The following is an 18542-nucleotide window of genomic DNA, read 5'->3' as shown; positions in this document are numbered from 1 at the left end:
TAGTTGGATACAACACCTGGATTGGGGTGTTTCTAATGCTACTTGCCTAGATTTAATTTATTCTGTAAGTTTTTATACTTTCAATTGCTTTAATGATAATTATTTATTATTTTCTTTTCTACTGTGGTACCTTGGTTCTCGAATTTAATCCATTCTGGGAGTCTACATGACTCCTGAAACTGTTCGAAAACCAAGACACGGCTTCCAATTGGCTGCAGGAGCTTCCTGCACTCAATCGGAAGCCGCATTGGCCGTTTGGCTTCTGAAAAATGTTCGCAAACTGGAACACTTACTTCTGGGTTTGCGGCGTTCAGGAGCCAATTTGTTTGACAACTGAGCCGTTTGGGAACCAAGGTACCACTGTAATGCATTTATATGAGTTCGGTTATACTGAACCTATTTAATACTTATACACAGCAAATTTCCGCTGCCTTGGGGAAAAACTTTGGGAGAAGAAAGGGCTAAGGAGTAAACCCAGAGTGGAGTCCCTAAGATGGTTGGATGGTGCCAAATGTCTTGCTCTGCTTTCCTTTGGTCCACAAAGGACCAAAGTGAGGCCCAGGGTCTTGTCATCTGGGCAGCCTAGGACATCCATACACAAAGCCCAGGCTTGTGCCCCAGAGAGGTCTCTTCAGTGCTGCTAACACACCAAAAACAACAGCAGTTACGAGTTACCAGACTCTGCAGCCACAGAAGGCACTGCAATTCTCCAGTGGTTTGAATTCACTCCTGGAGGTGCAGTCCATTGTCTTCCAAGATAGATGGATGCCAACAACAACAACTTAGCAAACAAAGATGTACAAGTTTTGAATTGCTACTGGGACATCAAGGCCAATTGTTGACAGATGCTTTGCTTGCATCAGTTCATCTGGATCAGGCATAGGCAAACTTGGCCCTCCAGATGTTTTGGGACTCCCAACTCCCATCATCCCTAGCTAACAGGACCAGTGATCAGGGATGATGGGAGTTGTAGTCCCAAAACATCTGGAGGGCCAACTTTGCCGATGCCTAATCTGGATCATAACTGGAAAGAATTCAGTTTTAATTCAGAAGTCTTTCAAGTAGATTATCATGTGGTCATAATATAAGAAATGGTGTCACTCATCAAAGAACAAGCATGAGAACAAGCTACTGCATGATACATGATACATAAAACACTTAAGAACTGCTGTCTTGGAAAACCTCAAATGTGCTATGTGCACTTTAACCAAATGGCAATATGTGAGGTCAGTAAGACGGGTTAAAACTAGAATGCAGGTCAGGACTTAACTGCTAGGAAGCATAATACTGTATACAGTACTAATGCACAAAACAACTTTTCCCAACACTTGAAACGTAATCAAAGCATTTCCATTTGAAGCTACAGTCACTTACTGTGATCATTGAGCACAATTCATTTGTTGTGAACAAGCCCTACAAAGTTATAAATACATGTGTCCATGTATTCCTTTTCTTTTTAACCTCTACTTTAAAAGCATTGACAAGAAAACACTGAAATCTGAAGAGGTAATTTGTTCCTAGGACTACAAAACTAAGAGCCCTGTGTGTATTAGAAAGCTCAAACTTTCTGAAAAAATGAAGAGCTGTCTCCAGAGGCTACAGTTTTGAAAGGAGTGTCACATGTGAAAACCCATGATGGGAAAAGCAGTTGGAGGGGTAGTGACTGAGTGGGGGAAGTGTTGGTGAAAAAAGAGCAAGCATACACATACCATCACTCTTCCAGTGTGAAGAAGTTAACTGTTTGCCAAACCAAACCCATCTATACACAACACCATCTATGCTGCCTCCCACATTACATTTCCTCACATGATGCCACACATGTCCCAAACCCTGTTGAAGAATTTTGCATGTGTCTACTTGCAAGTAAGATAAGAACATGGGAGTGACTCATCATCTGAATCTGTTTAATGAGAATACATGTATATAGGTCCTTCCCGCATTGCTATTTTTTTCACAAGAATTGCTTGTGGAAGTCTTCCTGGAGTGAAATTCCTGACTTAGGAAAGTTCCTTATATCATAGGAATCATAGGAACATAGAGTTGGCAGGGACCCTGAGGATCATCTAGTCCAACCCCCTGCAATGCAGGAATATACAGCTGTCCCATATGGGGATCAAACCTGCAACCTTGGTGTTATCAGCACCATGCTCTAACCAACTGAGCTATCCAGGCTCTAACTTTTAGAATGTAGCCTGGGATACTTATAGGAGAAAAAAATCTGAAGGAATGCTATAAAACTTTACATCATATGTCATCACTAGGAGGAGTTGTTTGGTGGGAGCACAACTGAATATCTGCACCTAGTTTTAGGAATATTAACAAAATGGATTGCAAACTCTATGTATCAGTGTTAAAATAAAAATTGACAACTCTGAATGAGTCCATCATGATTTAAATCAAAAAGAAGAAAAGATAAATTAATTTAAAATCACTGCTATAAATCAAGTTCCCTATTTAGAAATAATCCCCAGCATGGCCACTAACTGGTTGTATAACTATTGGGTTATATCTGATGCTACGTGATTGGAAGCCTGCTTGCATGATAGGTCTTCCACTTCCTCTGCTCCTCCCCTTTTGGTATACTCCAGAACAGGCCTTTGGTTGGGGGACCCTCCAGAGCAGATCAATAGTCCATGAAAAATGTGTTGGGGACAACACAGCATTTAAAACATCAGTCCTTGCGGGGGGCAGGGGTGTTAAGTCACAAATCCTCAAATATCATTTAGACTTCTGTTCACATGGAGTGGCTTGCTAATAAATATAGTTTCTCAGACATCAGTAACTGCTTTTGTGAGTTGTATCAGAAGGGTGTTTGTGCCAAACATACCTGGGAATAAAAATCCTAGGTCTCATTTTGCTTTCTGCTTCCTCAGCTAAAACCCTCCACAGAAAAAAAGAATACTGCAATCCATTTTTTAAAAGGGTGAGGGTATTAGTGGGGCAAAAAAAGGGGGAAAGTCTATTTCAATTGAAGGAATAAATTTAATAATAATTAGAATGAAAAGAGTTTTACAAGCTACTGCACTGGAGATGTTGAATCAATGTGAGCAGAAAAGATAAGAAAGTCTGCTTTATCTAATTTGTCATCCACCAGCCTGGAGAAAACTGTTTTAAAATTTTAAAAGGGCAGAGAGGTTTTTAAATGAAGTCATGATCGCTGACTGACCAAATGCTGTATCACAGGAGACAAAGGTATTCAACTTAAAGGGCAAGATTAGAAGTACTAAAAGCTCTAAATGAAGTTTTCTGGATTTCTAACATATTGAAATATTCTCTTCTCTCTATTCAGTATTAGAGCAGCACTTTTCAGTAAGCTCATTTCTAAATACTGATGGGCAACTGCAAATCCTCTCACCTCAGTCTGTAAATGTTGTTTCTGACCTTTCCCTACTGCTATGTAGAGTTCTTGCCTAGTTCTGCCTATAGCATTAGGCTCCCCATCCTTGCCTTATTCTCCACATTCTTAATAGGTGTCTTTTGTTTATTGCAGACAACTGGGGTGGTGTCTCCTACAGAAGCCAACAAAGCCCCTAGACCTTTCTTCTGGAGGAGGAGCCGCCCCTGCCTTCCGAGACCAAATGGGCAACCACAGGAGAGACTATATAAAAAAACTGAAGGAAAAACACAGCAGCTGGCTATTTGAAGGCTGAACCACACTGAGGCCATGGCAGGAGCAACAAGCTATTGTCTCCCCCTCTTGGAATACCTAACTACACGCCCCCCCCCACACATATGTGATAAAGTGCATACAACACTAGCATTCTTCTTTTCTTTGCACTTTTTTGTATCATACTCTTCTTTTCAGTCTAACTTTTCAGTATCAGAGGAACAGTTTGAATTATTTTATATCAAATATGGTTGTGGTTCACTGTTTGAGATACACTATGCAGAGAAACAGAATAAGGTATATCTTAAAAGGAATTAGTGCTCATGGCAAAGGCTAATTTCAACCCTTACCAGTTGAGTGACCCTCTCATTATTATTTATTTCAAAACATTAAAATATTACAATCAAGCTAGATAAAATGTAAACAATTGAAAAAGCTAAATTCAAAGACAACTTAATAATTAAACAGAAAAAGTATATATCCAAAACTGTTCATGTATATGCCACTTTCCTTGGACATAATCATAGACAGAACAACCACTTCCTCTCAAGAAAACAGATCATGCTGAAGGTCACAGCATAATACTAAGCATAACCCTCAGTTTGGAAGGAGACTGGGAGATTTCATTTTTACCATTTCCAACCTGCCTTTCTAACCTGAAGGCTGACAGTTGTATAACATGTGTATGTAAAGAAAATATATATGTAATATGGAGTGCATTCCTCTACTTAAAGCATGTGAATAGTAAAGAAGGCACTTGCTCTTGAATAGCATTTTCTGAATAGTATCTAACACCATTCATCCTTGTAATCATAGAATCATAGAATTGTTGGAAAGGATCTAGTCCAACCTAAGGCAGAGTTTTGTCAAACATATGTAATTATCTGCAATACATATTCAGTGTGAGGGCACCTTCTTACATACATTACATTCAAATAAATGAATACAAAATAGATTATACACTTTCCTCTTTAAAATTCAAGTTAGCAGAGAGCAGAGAAAGGTTCTGTTTGATATAGTTTAAAGAGAAAAAGTTGTGTTTTCTACATCCTTCAGCTCTGACATACTATCCATGCACGTATTTTGTTTGTACACTACTGATAGGTAGCCGTGTTGGTCTGCCATAGTCAAAACAAAATAAAAAAATTCCTTCCAGTAGCACCTTAAAGACCAACTAAGTTAGTTCTAAGTTAGTTCTAGGTATGAGCTTTCGTGTGCATGCACACTTCTTCAGATACACTGTATCTGAAGAAGTGTGCATGCACACGAAAGCTCATACCTAGAACTAACTTAGTTGGTCTTTAAGGTGCTACTGGAAGGAATTTTTTTATTTTGTTTGTACACTGATAGCAATACCCAAATGCTGTTTTTAAGCTAAGAAGTGTCCCTAATATATAAAGCACTTTTAGCTATAGAACCTTAACAGATATGAATACTCAGGTAAATGGAAAATTGAAAACAAGGGGTCTGATGTGGAATTGCAGGTTGTAAGTAGTTTAAGAGCTTGTTTGATTTCAAATGGACATTCCAATACTAGTTTAATATTTTAAGACTTTCCTCCATTACCATGCAGTTGCCAAACAAAATACAAAATGTGATTAGCAGGTGTCATCTGCGTCCGTTCCCGTATGGAAATTATAACACACACTCCTCTTGGCTTCTTTCCAGTTCCACAATTGCTAAAAGTCATTGAGGAAACACTTTTGTCTTATCTGTGTGAAACGGAGCTGGTACTATAGATTCAAGTCAGCACTACCAATCAGTTCAGCAGCTAAACAAAATTACAATCTCTTGGGGGTGGCAGGATTAAAGGATGCTTTTTCTTTAAGCTTTCTTGCTGTGCAAGCAGAGAATTTGGGTCTCAATGCTCCATACAGCAGAATACTCCACCAGCCTGTCTGCCACCAGCAAAAGAATATCTCTGAACTGCAGGGCTTGCTCACGTAAATGAGGTCATAGCAGTGCCCCAAGCTTACAGTAGAGCCAAAACTCAGAAGACAGCTTACTGAACAAAGGGGGGGGGAAACAGCACCAAGAACAGCTGGTTCCTCTAGGCTAATCAAGCTAGTTACCCAAAAATGCTACTTCATAGGAAACAGTTCGTTTTCTCCTCAGGGGCATCTTCCTTGCTTAACTATATATTATAGAGAAAAGGTGGCATGAAGTGAGTTTATAAGACTTACAAAAACTGTACCTGTAGTTAAAATAACCACATTATACTAAAAGCAATCAAAAAGCTGTGCATGGGCTGGTTAATTATACAATGTCAAAATCACAGGTTAACAGACAATATCCAAGTAAATGACTATTCAATGTTTAATAATAATAATAATAATAATAATAATTTATACCCCACCCTTCCCGGCCAGGACCAGGCTCAGGGCAGCTAACATGTTAAACCACAATCAAACAATTGATTAAAATACAGCTTAAAATTAAAATCAGGATGAAATTAAATGGCAGCCCATGAATCACAACTATAGGGGTAGGGAACATCAAGTGTTCACCAGAGCCAGCTATCCATGCTGATCCCATATGAGCCAATAAAAAGAGCCAAGGAGGTAACTTACATACAGGGTCCCATAGAAAGGGGTCCCATAAAAAAGAGGGGGGTCACACTGGGCCCAGACCAAAGGCCAGGCGCAACAGCTCTGTCTTGCAGGCCCTGCGGAAGGATGTCAAATCCCGCAGGGCCCTGGTCTCTTGCAACAGAGCGTTCCACCAGGCCGGGGCCGGGGCCGAAAAGGCCTTGGCCTTGGTTGAGGCCAGTCTAATCTCTTTGAGGCCTGGGACCTCCAAGGTATTATTGTTTGCGGACCATAAGGTCATCCACAGGGCATACCAGGAGAGGTGGTCCCATAAGTACAAGGGTCCTAGGCCATATAGGGCTTTAAGGGTTAAAACCAGCACCTTAAACCTGACCCTGTACTCCACTGGGAGCCAGTGCAGCTGGTATAGCATTGGATGAATGTGGTCCAGCGGCAAGGACCCCGTAAGGAGCCTCGCCGCGGCATTCTGCTGCATTCTGTTTTGTTTTTAAACTAAACAAGAGCAATACATTTTTATCTACTGTCAAACGTTAAAAAGACTACAGTGATGGATAAATCGTATGTATAAGTGTAAGCGTATAATTATGATTTTATTCAATCAAGTTGCTTCTTCTCCACGATACTGTGAGTGAGAACTAAGAGTGAGTGCCTTATAGTGTGTCTTAAGTGTTACATCAGAACCAGGGCTGGCGGTTTGCCACCCTCAGACGAACCCCAAGTGACAGTAACAAATCTTGACCGCAGCTCATGGTTTGTATGGAGTGAGACAAGCCACCGGGTTCAGTTGCAATGCCAAGCCTAACCACTGGCGGCAGCAGGGGAGGAGCGAGGCGGCTGCAATTTAACTGCATGTATTCACATACAGTACACGTTCCTTCCTGCTTAGCTACAATTGGCTTAGCATTACATGCAAACCTGGCCAATGTGAACCCTACTAGACCTTGTACAAGAAACGATGCTTCACTCTCCGGACCGTCTCCCAAGAACCATTCTGCACCCTCTCACAATTTTGCTCACTTAGAAGAAAAAGAGCGGTACAGCCCCAAACATGTAAAAATTAATCAGTGACCATTTCCCCATATATTTTTATATAGATGTATTGAGATTTATTAATGGAAATCAATGTGCAAACTTTACTTTAAAAATACAGCTAGAGTTATAAAAGAAAGCACCTAACCACATTATGGGGGGCACAACTGAACCCCCAAACCACAGGGTGGTATTCAGCTACTATGTTCTATCAGGACAAGGCATACTGTTTGCACAATAGCATATCCTGTCCTCAATTCTGCTCCAGAGGGTTGCGGAAACCTCTACAGCAGATTTAGGGAGCAAGAGTAAGACTCAGCAGCTCAAGAAGACAGCCGTTATCCAGAATCCAAGAGTAAGGGGATCCACAAACCTTGCCCTTTAGGGGGAGCATACACCCATCCAGGACAGATGGAAATCATTAATCCTCAGCCATCTGGTGATTCATTTGGAGAAACCTTTCTCAACCTTGGGTCCCTTAGTTGGACTACAAGTCCCATCATTCCTAGGAAGCATGGCCAGTGTAGTTCAAGAACCTCTGAGGACTCAAGGTCGAGAAAGGCTGATTTAGAGATTGAACCACTGCTCCTTGAGTTGATGAAAATGAAAAACAGACCTGGCTATCATCAGCATATTGATGGCACTACACTCCAAACAGCTGAATTATCTGTCACAGCAGCTGCATAGGGGGCAGGAATGAACCTAGCACTGCATCAAAGTCGGGGGGGGGGTGAGATCAGCAGTCACCCACTGCTACACTCTAGCACTGGCATGTCACAGCAGGATTGGAAACAGTGACTACCCTCAAACTCCCATTCATCTCAGGCAATTGTCCAGGGAAAAGCAAAATTACACTCCCTCTGCCCATTTCTAGATAATAATCATTCAAGGCTGCTCCCCAAGTCAAACTCAACATTGTTCCAGAGGGTTCACCAACATTCAGGAAGAGGCTTTTGGGTGGGGGTAAGAAAAAAATGAGGGACACGGGTGGCGCTGTGGGTAAAACCTCAGCGCCTAGGGCTTGCCGATTGCATGGTCAGCGGTTCGAATCCCCGCGGTGGGGTGAGCTCCCGTCTTTCGGTCCCAGCTCCTGCCCACCTAGCAGTTCGAAAGCACCCCTAAGGGCAAGTAGATAAATAGGTACCGCTTTATAGCGGGAAGGTATACGGCGTTTCTGTGTGCTGCGCTGGTGCTGGCTCGCCAGAGCAGCTTCGGCACGCTGGCCACGTGACCCAGAAGTGTCTCCGGACAGCGCTGGCCCCCGGCCTCTTAAGTGAGATGGGCGCACAACCCTAGAGTCGGACACGACTGGCCCGTACAGGCAGGGGTACCTTTACCTTTAGGAAAAAATGAAGTTCCCACTATGCACAAGCTTCCCACTCCCATAAAACTACCACTGAATACAAGGCAGCCATATGCACTCTGCACAATGTTATTTATTATGTTTTCTTTAGAATCATAAAAAAGTATCAAGCACTATTGTGACATACTTGTACAGACTTGTTTTGTGGCCAATTAGGGCAGGGTTAGGAAAGTCATGAAGGGGGAATTAATTACTTTGATGAGAAAGGAACCTCTCACAAGCTATTTATCCTCCCTTCTCAAATTCATTCAACAATTAACTTAAAGTAGATTCCTCAGTATAAATGGCACTACGAAAGAGGCAAAATACCTATCACTGGTATCTATTGATGGAGAAAAGGGTAAAGGAGCAATATTTAGTTATAACTTACATGCAGGCATCATTGGTAGTTTCCTTTTAAACAAAATCTTTTTTTTTATCAGCTCTCATTCCAATAGTTTTATTATCAAGTTAATTAATAGACTCCTAAGCTAATATCCAAATGCTAAGCAATTAATGGCACTGAACTATAAATGGCCCTGTCTATGCTTTTACAGCAAAATCTTATAAAGAAAATGTAATTCTATCACTTCAGTGATTTAACACAGGCTTTGTGAGGTTAATATTCTCAAGCAGTTACAGAATAAAGAACTGTTTTAATTAACCTTCTGTGATTTAAATATTGGAAAACAGAGGTTGGAAACTTAAAACAACACTATATTAGCAGCAATAAGGAAATATTTTCTGGATCAAACCCAAGCCACAGACATGATTTCTACAAACTTTAATTTAATTACCTTTCAAAAATTAACTTACACTTGAATATATTTTCAGTGCATTTTAAAGCTGAAATGCCTTTACTAAGTATAACTTGATAAAGATTTTATAAATAAGTAAGTAACAGTTTCAATGTTATTTGCCTTCCAGTGGTAAATAAGCATTCAGACTGTAAAGGTGATGAAGAGCAATGTATCTCTAGATTACGGAAATTTTATCAAAAGACCAGGGATTCCTCATTTTCTGTCAGATACAATGTAAATATCTTGATACACCCATGTATGAAATAAATACTGGACAAGCTTTCCCCTCTAATCTTCATAATTCCCACTTTATACATAATATCATATATACACAATACATTATTCTGCTAAAGTTGCAATCCTATACACTTCTACTTAAAGGTAAGCCCCACTGAATTCAATGGAACTTTGTTCCAGGTAAATTGTGCAGGACTGCAGCCTGAGCATCTAATTCATTCTAAAGGGTGTCCAACCCAACCCAACCCAACCCAAACCTTCAAGCTTCACATTCACAATGGCAATGCAAGTACAAATCTCCACCCAAAACGTAAGTGAATGGGCAAGTCCTCCCTATGACTATTGGGGCTTATATATGCATGTAGAGCCACTGGCTTCTACAATCGCATAGAACTATGTGACTAGCTAAGGGACGTGGGTAGTACTGTGGGCTAAGCCACAGAGCCTAGGACTTGCCGATCAGAAGGTCGGTAGTTCGAATCCCCACGATGGTGAGAGCTCCCGTTGCTCGGTCCCTGCTCCTGCCAACCTAGCAGTTCGAAAGCACGTCAAAGTGCGAATAGATAGGTACTGTTCTGGCGGGAAGGTAAACGGCGTTTCTGTGCACTGCTCTGGTTCGCCAGAAGCAGCTTAGTCATGCTGGTCACATGACCCGGAAGCTGTACACCGGCTCCCTCGGCCAATAAAGCGAGATGAGCGCTGCAACCCCAGAGTCGGCCACGACTGGACCTAATGGTCAGGGGTCCCTTTACCTTTACCTTATGTGACTAGCTGCATATGGATGGACATGTACACTTGAAAGCACATTCCACTAAAATCAATGTACCATAGACAAACTGCATCCACACTCAGTTGCACATTTGAATGTGTTTCTGAACGTGCATCCGATTTATGTGCATGGCTCCCAAATCTATGAAGTTTGACTATGGTAAGAATGGCAGTGAACATGGAACTCCTTAGCTGAATCAGGATGACTATAAACTCAAATGTGTGAAGAATCCTCGCCGTCTGGTGTGCTCTAGTCCCAATACAAATTGGTTACCTGCCCTTTAAACTGCAGTTTCCAAACTTGCTGAGTACTGAAAAGAAAGTAAGCCAAAGGTGATTTGACAAGGTGAAAATTATCATTAGGAATTTGTTCAATCCCAAGAGATGTTCAATGTCTTTTGCTAAATATCAAAACTTGCTAACTGAAAAGAAAGAAAAGAAAGAAAGAAAGAAAGAAAGAAAGAAAGAAAGAAAGAAAGAAAGAAAAGAAGAGGACGGGTCAGGTTGCTCTAACATTTGCTTTTATATGCAACATTATCTCTTTTATGTTTGCTCTTAAATGCAGTCAGAAGTCAGTAACCTACACAGGAAACCTCAGCTGCTGAATGTGTTTTAGAAATGTTTAGGCAAACCAGTATTCATATAGTAAAAGCCTCCATCTGAGCTTCGGAATCTATGTTTATATACAGTAATATTGCATTCCTTTTAATAGAATAACTCCAACCCCCAGTGAAACACTATACAAGTCTCTTCATAAGGAAGTTCCGCTGAGTTCAATGCTGCTTACTCACAGGTAAGTGTATATAAGACTACACTCTAAACGTATTTATTTTATTATGCACAACAACTAAAAGCCAGAAAGGCTTGGTGTCCTGCAGCAACCCACCAAACACCAAACAGAACTCTGTTTGTAGCTTACAGCTATACATATGTAAAAAATAAAATCAAAAGGGCAGTAGGTTAAGCAGTTTTATAATAGCTTCCAATTGTAGGCCACTGCATGCAACGCCCAATACACTCTGCGACAAGTCTGACCTAATTCTAGCCTGAGCAGCACAGTGAAAATGCAGTTGCTGCTTCAGGAAAGTCTAGAAAGTTACTGTTGTTTTAAAACATATTATTCAAAAACACCTGATAGTGCAACAATTCCCTAAGATAATCTGCAAATAATTAGAATAATATGACCATGAAGTTATTATTATTACTTCCAATTCGCTTTTTATTATTTTAATGAAAACAGACTTGCTAGCTGAACGTTTTGGTCGTTGTTCATTCCCCGAGTTGGCAAGGCTCATTTAATAAGTGCAAGAAACCAAGCCTTTGGTGTCACAGGTCCAGGATTAATGCAGGCACCTTCTGTTTCAACTTCTAAATGCCAGCTGAAAACTTTCATATTCCATGAGGCCTATGCAGACAATGAAGAATACAATACAGGCGGCAATCATTTTGCATGCAGTTCAAGCCTACGAGAAAAACATCTGCAATTTTCAAAATGAAAAAAAAAAAAGAATTTTTTTTTAATAGCCACTTAGTGGTGGCTATAACTTGAAAATCACCATTAATTTTTCAAATTGGGAATTGGGAAATGTATGATCCAAGTTTGTATCTTGTGTTTTAAGTAAACAAAATGTCCGTTTTCCATGTACACGATCTTGAGATCCTTGGAAGATAAAAGGTGGTAAATAAATGTAATAAATGTAATAAATAAATAAATACTGTATACTATTGATGTTCCCCTGGTGAATTTAAACAAACCACAAATGCACATTCAATTGTTTTCATATACAAAACTAGCAAGTTTGGACACATTCAGCCATTTGGATAAGTGTTCAAACCTCCCCTCTAAACTTTATATATTTGAAACTCCAATGTGAGAGGGGAAAAACATTTTGTTCCTCTACGTGGAATATTCACATTCACTCATCCATGTATTCGGGTACAGCTTTTAATTGAACAGCACAAGCATACGACCCACTTTCTGGAATTTATGGCTGCAAAAATGGGTTTGAAAACAGGTAGGAAATGCATAGTAGTGGATAGCACTGGATTGACCTCTCTGCCACCTTACCCCACCACCTCTCCAGCAACACAACCGGATGGAGGTCAGGTGAGCAGTCCTACCATAACTTTACAGAAATTCTTTTAAGAAGAAAGAACAATAAAACTTTGTAGCTTCCTTAGAAAATAGGGAGGACACTGAAATGACTTCTTTTATTAAGTTTTAATGCTATTCTTATTTAAACAAAACATTTTTGCAACAGTGTCTGTCATTTCACCTACCAATTAAATGACACCACACACACAAGTTCTACAAGGCCATTAGGGGAACCTGAAATTCAGCAGCTCAGTCTTGCTAGAATGCAAAAGGATACTGGCTGAATTCATTTCGGTTTCACTTTTCCTGTCTGATTGCTTCTTTTTCCAGACTGTCCTTAAGCTGTGGTTACTCCTGGGACTATATTGGAATATAGCCTACGATCATAGTTACCTGAACTAAGAACAACAAAATCTCTCCACTACAATGTACTTCTTGTTTGTAAGCCTAAAGTGCATAGCACTCTGAGCCACCTTTTCACCTCTCCTGAACTTAAGTTATTTTATAAATAAAACCCACTTTTTTATTTGGACATGAACACATAAATGCTGTCTTGTTCCTATTACCATCCATTAAAATAAATGTTTGGTTTGGATAGCATAACTGGATATAACCACAGAATAGTAGCTAGATGGAATATTCCCATTTTAGCACCTCTAACCTGCAACACAGAGTTGAGACTGCAATTCCATACACACCTGCAATTCAATAGCACTTTCCTAGGAGTATCCTTCAATTTCCACAAGTTCCATGTGAGTGTCTACTGTGTCAAGTCAGCAGTATATAAACTTTTTAACTGCTAAATAATAAACCCTAAAATACATTGAAATATGCATACTTCAGATAATATCAGCTTTTGCTATCTGAGATTAAAAATCTCACTCCACCTTGCATGCTAGTCCCTCCCACAAATTTGTGATGCACACAACTCCAGCTGTTGATAATGCATACTCTATTAATTTGTAAACATTGCGCTTCCCCTCCACAACTTGAACAGACTAAGATAAGTTTTCAAAAGCCTAAATCACTGCGTTTTACAGAACAGAATGCACATACATGATCACTTGGGGAGGGTGGGATATAAATAAAAATTATTATTATTATTATTATTATTATTATTATTATTATTATTATTTTTAAATTGTTCTCAGTCAGAGGCTCTCAGCTGGTGGATCACAGCAAGTTGACCTAAGCAATTTCTGCCAGCTGTGACTCATTTAAGTTTACCATGTGAGAAGTAGAAAAGAGTCATCTGCTTAGGAGTTGTTGTAGCTCAGGCACGTCCAACAGGTAGATCGTGCTCTACCATAAGATCACTGGACATCCGTGGTAGATCACAGGTAGATCAGTGGCTCCCCACAAAGAAGCTGAACAACTTTGGCTCCCCTAAAAGAAGCTCAACATTTTTGCCCTGCACCCCCCCAAAATGGGACTTCCTTCCTCCCTAAAAAAAGCTCAGCAACTGTGACCTGAACCCCCCAAAACAGGGCTTTCTTTCCTATAAAATGCTCAACAACTTTGACCTGAACCCCCCAAAAGGGGGTAGATCACTGCCAGTTTTTAACTCTGTGAGTAGATCGCAGTCTCTTTGGGAATTGGCCACCCCTGTTGTAGCTGATTTGTTTTCTACAAACAATCCTGATCTATCTATGGAACTCTATAGCGGCAGCAGAACTGGCTGAATATGTGATGCTTGCTAAATATTTTATTTCATCAGACATTTTAAGCAAGGTTTGTTGTTGTTGTTGTTGTTGTAGTATGAACCTTCTATATATAACTTGTAGAAAGGTGGAGAAAATAACAGAATATATTCTGCCAATCCTATCTCAAAATAAGAGAGGCCCAAGAAGCTTGATTTTAATCCTGGAATATCTTACTCCTGCTAAAAATCAAGGCAAATCAGATGCTACAATTTAAAATGGAGACAGCTGGAAAAACTGGGTTAAGTTCAAATATGTCAATCTCTTACATAACATTTTGAAACAAAATAAAAAAATTCCTTCCAGTAGCACCTTAAAGACCAACTGAGTTAGTTCTAGGTATGAGCTTTCGTGTGCATGCACACTTCTTCAGATACACTGAAACAGAAGTCACCGGACCTTTCTATATAGTGAGAAGGTGGGGAGGGGTATTACTCAGAAGGGTGGTGGGAATGGGTGATTGGCAGATAGCTGCGATGAGCCTGTTGACGACTCTTAACGACTGCAATAGGTCTAACAGGAAAAAGCAAGGGGTGAGAAGGTGAAAAATGGCTGGACAATGACAGTTCTCTTTCTCCTGGACAATGACAGTTCTCTTTCTCAAGCTCTGGGAGGAAGACCTTTCATTGCCTCCAGACAGCCCCCCAATCTTAAACAACTCCTAACCCACAATAATACTATAACCAGACTTAACACGGACACTGGCACCAGAGCCTGCAATAAACCCAGATGCCAACTTTGCTGCCACATACACCCGGACAACACCATTACTGGCCCCAACAACATCACACATACCATCTCGGGACTATTTAATTGCTCATCGTCTAACATTGTGTATGCCATAAAATGCCAACAGTGTCCTTCAGCTCTCTATATTGGACAAACAGGCCAGACCTTACGCCAAAGAATAAATGGACATAAATCCGACATCAGGAACCACAAGACAGAAAAACCAGTAGGAGAACACTTCAATCTCCCAGGACATTCTATACAAGATCTCAAAGTAGCTGTTCTATTACAAAGGAATTTCAGAAATAGACTGGAAAGAGAAGCTGCTGAATTGCAACTTATCACCAAACTTAAAACTATGGAGAGACCTGGTTTGAATAAAGACATTGGATTCTTATCTCATTATACATGACAAAGCCATTTTTCACCTTCTCACCCCTTGCTTTTTCCTGTTAGACCTATTGCAGTCGTTAAGAGTCGTCAACAGGCTCATCACAGCTATCTGCCAATCACCCATTCCCACCACCCTTCTGAGTAATACCCCTCCCCACCTTCTCACTATATAGAAAGGTCCGGTGACTTCTGTTTCAGTGTATCTGAAGAAGTGTGCATGCACACGAAAGCTCATACCTAGAACTAACTCAGTTGGTCTTTAAGGTGCTACTGGAAGGAATTTTTTTATTTTGTTTTGACCATGACAGACCAACACGGCTACCTATCTGTAACTATAACATTTTGAAAATGCGTCAATGTGAGATCAAGAGTTGGGCTTACCTGCTGTGTCTGGTACCTCTGTTGGGCCTGGGACAGATACTGGGCCTGGGACGGCAGATGCTGAGGTTGTGGCTGCTGGTTGTAATATGGCTGTTGGCAGTAACCGCTTACACCTTGCGGACCATACTGAGGAGGCATCTGTTAGGGGACGGGAAACCAAACTCTTATAAATTGAGGAAATAAATAAAATTTAAATGTGCCCTCCTAATCCCATTTATACTGACAGAATGCTAACAGAGTTCAAATAATTCTTAAAACACCCATATACAGTGATGGGAATGTCTGTTTCAATGTGACTTCCAAATAAACAAGCCATTCTAGGAAGTGGGGAGAGGCAGAGAGAAAGAATTAACTCTAACTGTTAAAGCATGGCTGTCCTTTACTACAACCATAACTCTTTTTCAATCACCTGCTGTTCAATTTCTTCTCCAGCAATGGTTTCACAAAATCAGATTCTTCTATCTGGAACATCCAAACAACCAATTATCAATGTTTGCCAATAGAACTCATAATTTGAGCAGTCCATAATCTTTACACAGTAAGGCTCAGGGTGAATTCTATGGGCCTACAAGACTAAGATCTTCTTAACTTTGATAAAGGAACTGGATCAGGCTCCAGAAAATATTTGTCCACCCCTCTCCCTGTTCTGAAGCCTTTGCCTGCATCTTTGTATAGTCAGGAGGGCACTGGAGTGAGTAAGGAATAGACTGGCTTCTACAGAGCAGACATTGCTTGCTAGCAAACAAAACATGCATTCTAGAAGGAACTAAGTGACCAGAATGGAAAGCAAAGAAAAAGAAAGGAAAATATCTAGTAAATGTTGGAACTTGTTAGTGGTTGTATTTATCTTCCTCTTTGCCACCTAGTTTCTGCTATGAAATCATAGCAGTGCTGGGGGCACTGTTATACAGTGGTTCCACTCCTTCCTCCTGAGCCGTGTTCAGAAAGTGGTGGTGGGGATGAGTGTTCAGACCCCTGGGCTCTCACTTGTGGGGTGCCTCAGGGTTCTGTCCTCTCCCCCATGCTTTTCAACATCTACATGCAACTGCTGGGAGAGATCATCAGGGGGTTTGGGCTGGGTGTTCATCAATATGCGGATGATACCCAGCTCTACCTCTCTTTCACATCAGAACCAGTGAAGGCAGTGAAGGTCCTGTGTGAGTGCCTGGAGGCAGTTGGAGGATGGATGGCGGCTAACAGATTGAGGTTGAATCCTGACAAGACAGAAGTACTGTTTTGGGGGGACAGGAGGCGGGCTGGTGTGGAGGACTCCCTGGTCCTGAATGGGGTAACTGTGCCCTTGAAGGACTAAGTGTGCAGCCTGGGAGTCATTTTGGACTCACAGCTGTCCATGGAGGCGCAGGTCAATTCTGTGTCCAGGGCAGGTGTTTATCAGCTCCATCTGGTAAGCAGGCTGAGACCCTACCTGCCTGCGGACTGTCTCGCCAGAGTGGTGCATGCTCTAGTTATCTCCCACTTGGACTACTGCCATGCACTCTATGTGGGGCTACCTTTGAAGGTGACCCAGAAACTACAACTAATCCAGAATGCAGCAGCTAGACTGGTGACTGGCAGCGGCCGCCAAGACCATATAACACCAGTCTTGAAAGACCTACATTGGCTCCCAGTACGTTTCCAAGCACAATTCAAAGTGTTGATGCTGACCTTTAAAGCCCTAAACGGCCTCGGTCCAGTATACCTGAAGGAGCGTCTCCACCTCCATCGTTCTGCCCGGACACTGAGGTCCAGCGCCGAGGGCCTTCTGGCAGTTCCCTTGCTGCAAGAAGCCAAGTTACAGGGAACCAGGCAGAGGGTCTTCTCAGTAGTGGCACCCGCCCTGTAGAACGCCCTCCCACCAGATGTCAAAGAGAAAAACAACTACCAGATTTTTAGAAGACATCTGAAGGCAGCCCTGTTTAGGGAAGCTTTTAATGTTTAATAGACGATTGTATTTTAATATTTTGTTGGAAGCCACCCAGAGTGGCTGGGGAAACCCTGCCAGATGGACGGGGTAGAAATAATAAATTATTATTATTATTATTATTATTATTATTATTATTATTATTATTATTATTTGCTTAACCTGCAATCCCACAAAGTTGTAGGACCAGAATGTTTAGTCAAAAAACATTTATACTTTTTATCAATCAATCAGTTTTTCAAGTGACTTAAAGGGTACCCCTGATTAATAAGGCAGCTGACTTTATATTATTTTTAAGTCTTACTGATTTCTGAAATACAAGTGTTTAACATTTGTAGCTTTTATACCACCACTAACATGCACATGGCATGGTTAACTAGCAGTTAAGGAAGTTATAAAAGATAAGAAGACTTTAAAGAGAAGAAAGCTTGCATAAATGGGGAAAAGGGGGAAGTGATTCAATCATCAAGACAGTAAAAGGTGTGAAAAGTTTAGGAAGATATCAGAGCAACTGAATAAGCCTTTGTATACTTTCTGCTAAAGATGTCAGGACACATACCAGGCCTCAGTCATTTATTTTGGGGAGGATATATAGAGAATTAATTCTAAATGTGATATTAACTTAATCCAGAAATGAGATATTCAGATTTGTGTGTGATGTCATATTACTCAGGAGGGTGAAAATCCTATTAGTGAAGAGTTCCAAAACAGCTCTCAAACTGGATAAAAGGACAATAAAATGAGAAATGGGAATCAGTATAAATAAATGTAAAATGATGCACACTGAAGTATATTCCAGCCTCATATACGCTGAGGAGATACCAATTGTCAGTGGCTTTCCATGAGAGAGATTTTTCGGTTGTAGTGGATAACTCAATGAAAAGAGCAATTCAACATGTGGCAGCAGCAAAAAGGCAAATTCTGTGTTAGATATAGTTAGTTAAGGGTCTTATGCATGTTTCATTACTGCAAAGTATGCAATAGCTTTCCC

General features: G+C 40.8%; 1 protein-coding gene across 14 annotated transcripts in view; it reads right to left on the bottom strand.

Annotated features, from left to right (window-relative positions):
* ARID1B (AT-rich interaction domain 1B) overlaps positions 1–18542 on the bottom strand; it is a 356667-nt gene that overhangs the window by 264539 nt on the left and 73586 nt on the right. For 13 of the 14 annotated variants that reach the window (XM_081854279.1, XM_081854287.1, XM_081854289.1 and 10 more), the window contains one exon: positions 15631–15768. In XM_081854279.1, coding sequence (XP_081710405.1) covers positions 15631–15768 — 138 coding nt within the window. Of the gene's footprint in view, positions 1–15630; positions 15772–18542 lie in introns of all 14 variants that reach the window. The other variant, XM_081854284.1, reaches the window with a different exon arrangement.

Source organism: Podarcis erhardii (genome assembly GCF_964252035.2).
Source record: "Podarcis erhardii genome assembly, chromosome: 3".
Classification (NCBI taxonomy): domain Eukaryota; kingdom Metazoa; phylum Chordata; class Lepidosauria; order Squamata; family Lacertidae; genus Podarcis; species Podarcis erhardii.
Note: the sequence above shows the minus strand (reverse complement) of the source record. Positions and strands in the feature narration are given on the sequence as shown.